Genomic DNA, 2,032 nt, shown 5'->3' with positions numbered 1-2,032 from the left:
TTGTACAAGTAGCCCATCTCTTCCTTGTGTGGACATTTTTTTGTTATGTGCTGACATTAGACTCTGTCCAGGCGGGAGAACTCTCATCATTTGTGGTGTATGGTGCTTTGCGGGAAATCCTTTTTAGTCGGAAAAGTCTGCATGCAGCCACACGGTATTTTTTTGACATGATGTTATATAAAATAGGGTTAATGGCAGCACTCAGGTAGAAAAGAACAAAGGAAACTAAGTTACAGTACTGGCTTATCAGAGCAATTTCCAAGGATCCAGCTTCGAAAGACTTGGAAAACAAGTAGCGTGCCACGTGGAAGGGCAACCAGCACAGGATGAAGGCAAATACAACGACAGCTGAAAAAGAAATGTAAAAAATGTATTATCTATACAAAGTACAAAAATGTGAATAGTTATATAAAAGCTTTTAGAAAATCACAAAAGGAACGCAGAGGTAATGTTTGTGACAGTGTGAATCATTTTAAACTCAAAGCTCTAACAATGATCCATATGACTGACCAATCACTGTAATTTATATCAGTTATATTGGCTTATTTAATTAGCACTTCTTGCCTGGAATGCAGTAGTAACAATATTTAGGTACATATGGACGTGAGTTGACAGTTGACCGACTCATTGGCATGGAGCATTTAAATATATGTAGCACTTGGCAGGTGACCTGAGATCAGATAGATTCACAAATACAGCCATCCCAAGCAGAGAGTATTGGATTGGAGCACCTGTGACCAACTGGAGAAAATTAGAATGAGGGCCCACTCTTAAGGTGCCCATACACTGCTCGATTCTCGTACGAGAATCGTGGGAAATCCCGCGATCGTACGAGAATCGAGCAGTGTGAACGAAGACGTGCGACCGTTTCTACTGTACGGTCGCACGTCTTTTGTCTAAGGAGCATGCTAGAAAACCAGCCGAAAATCATACGCTTTTCGGCTGGTTTGAACGGTGCTCGGGAGACAAATGCCGAACGGGCCGGTGTGCGCACCTCAGGGGGGCTCACCACTGCTGTGATATTGTTTAACAGGTAAGTCTAAATGCTTATGAGCAAGATAAAGTTAGGACAGTTTGGAGAAGGTATTTCTCTAACCCAAGCATTTTTTCCTTTGTTTTTCAGTAACATAACAGCTTATAACCATACCTGCAACTAATTATTACTGCTCAGAAAAGAATTCCCAAATCATACTCTGATGTGCTTTGCAGGAATATTAACAATGAGTCAACACTTCAACCCACTTGACCTCCTCCATCTGATGCATTTCACTCCTATCAGAGCTTAATCATACAGATGATTACTGCTGCTATGCTGCTATAGCAGGGCTGAAATTTTCAAGTCCTGAGCTACTAGACACGCCTTAAGAGTCACTAGCCACCAGTTGCCCCACCTAACCCTTACCTTGCCCCGGCCTTAACTCTGCCCCCTAAACGCACCCTCTTAAATAATCTTATCACAATTCTTATCTTATGATAGTTGCCGCTTGTAAACGGCAGATTAGGGATTCCTGCTGCAGGAAAAACGCAAGTTCCTGACACAGGAATCTCTAACCACACCTGAAATATACCGTAGGTGTGAATGGGGCCTAATATACACATACACTAAAGGTGTCCATACACCTGCTGATTATCGTACGATAATCAGCAGGTGTATGGGCAGCGTGCGACCGCTTCTAGTGTAAGGTCGTACTACTTTCTTCTTCCAAGCATGCTGGAAAACCTGCCGACAATAGTACGATTTTTGGCGGGTTGGTGGCGTGGTCGGAAGACGAATGCAGCACGGGCCCGCTTAGCACTGCAATCATCGGAAGCCCTCCCCATAGCCATTATTGCAAGTACGATCTGCCAGTCCAAGATGGGCAGATCATACAAGATTTTAATGACATTACAACCATCGCATAACGAAAGTCGTGCGATGGCTGTAAGGTGTGTGGGCAGCTTAAAGCACAATAAGAAACTGCTCAACAATGTTACACCCCCCCCTGCACAAATATAATAATACAATTCCCCCCGCACACAAGAAATAATACAC

General features: G+C 43.4%; 1 protein-coding gene across 1 annotated transcript in view; it reads right to left on the bottom strand.

The window, feature by feature from the left end:
- Nucleotides 1-2,032, bottom strand: part of GHSR (growth hormone secretagogue receptor) — a 17,530-nt gene continuing 15,498 nt past the window's right edge. Inside the window, exon 2 of the mRNA XM_018553784.1 lies at nt 1-348. Coding sequence (XP_018409286.1) covers nt 44-348 — 305 coding nt within the window. The 3' untranslated portion in view covers nt 1-43. The remainder of the gene's footprint in view (nt 349-2,032) is intronic.

The sequence above is a fragment of the Nanorana parkeri genome, unplaced genomic scaffold (assembly GCF_000935625.1).
Source record: "Nanorana parkeri isolate BGI_ZX_2015 unplaced genomic scaffold, ASM93562v1 scaffold129, whole genome shotgun sequence".
Lineage (NCBI taxonomy): Eukaryota > Metazoa > Chordata > Amphibia > Anura > Dicroglossidae > Nanorana > Nanorana parkeri.
Note: the sequence above shows the minus strand (reverse complement) of the source record. Positions and strands in the feature narration are given on the sequence as shown.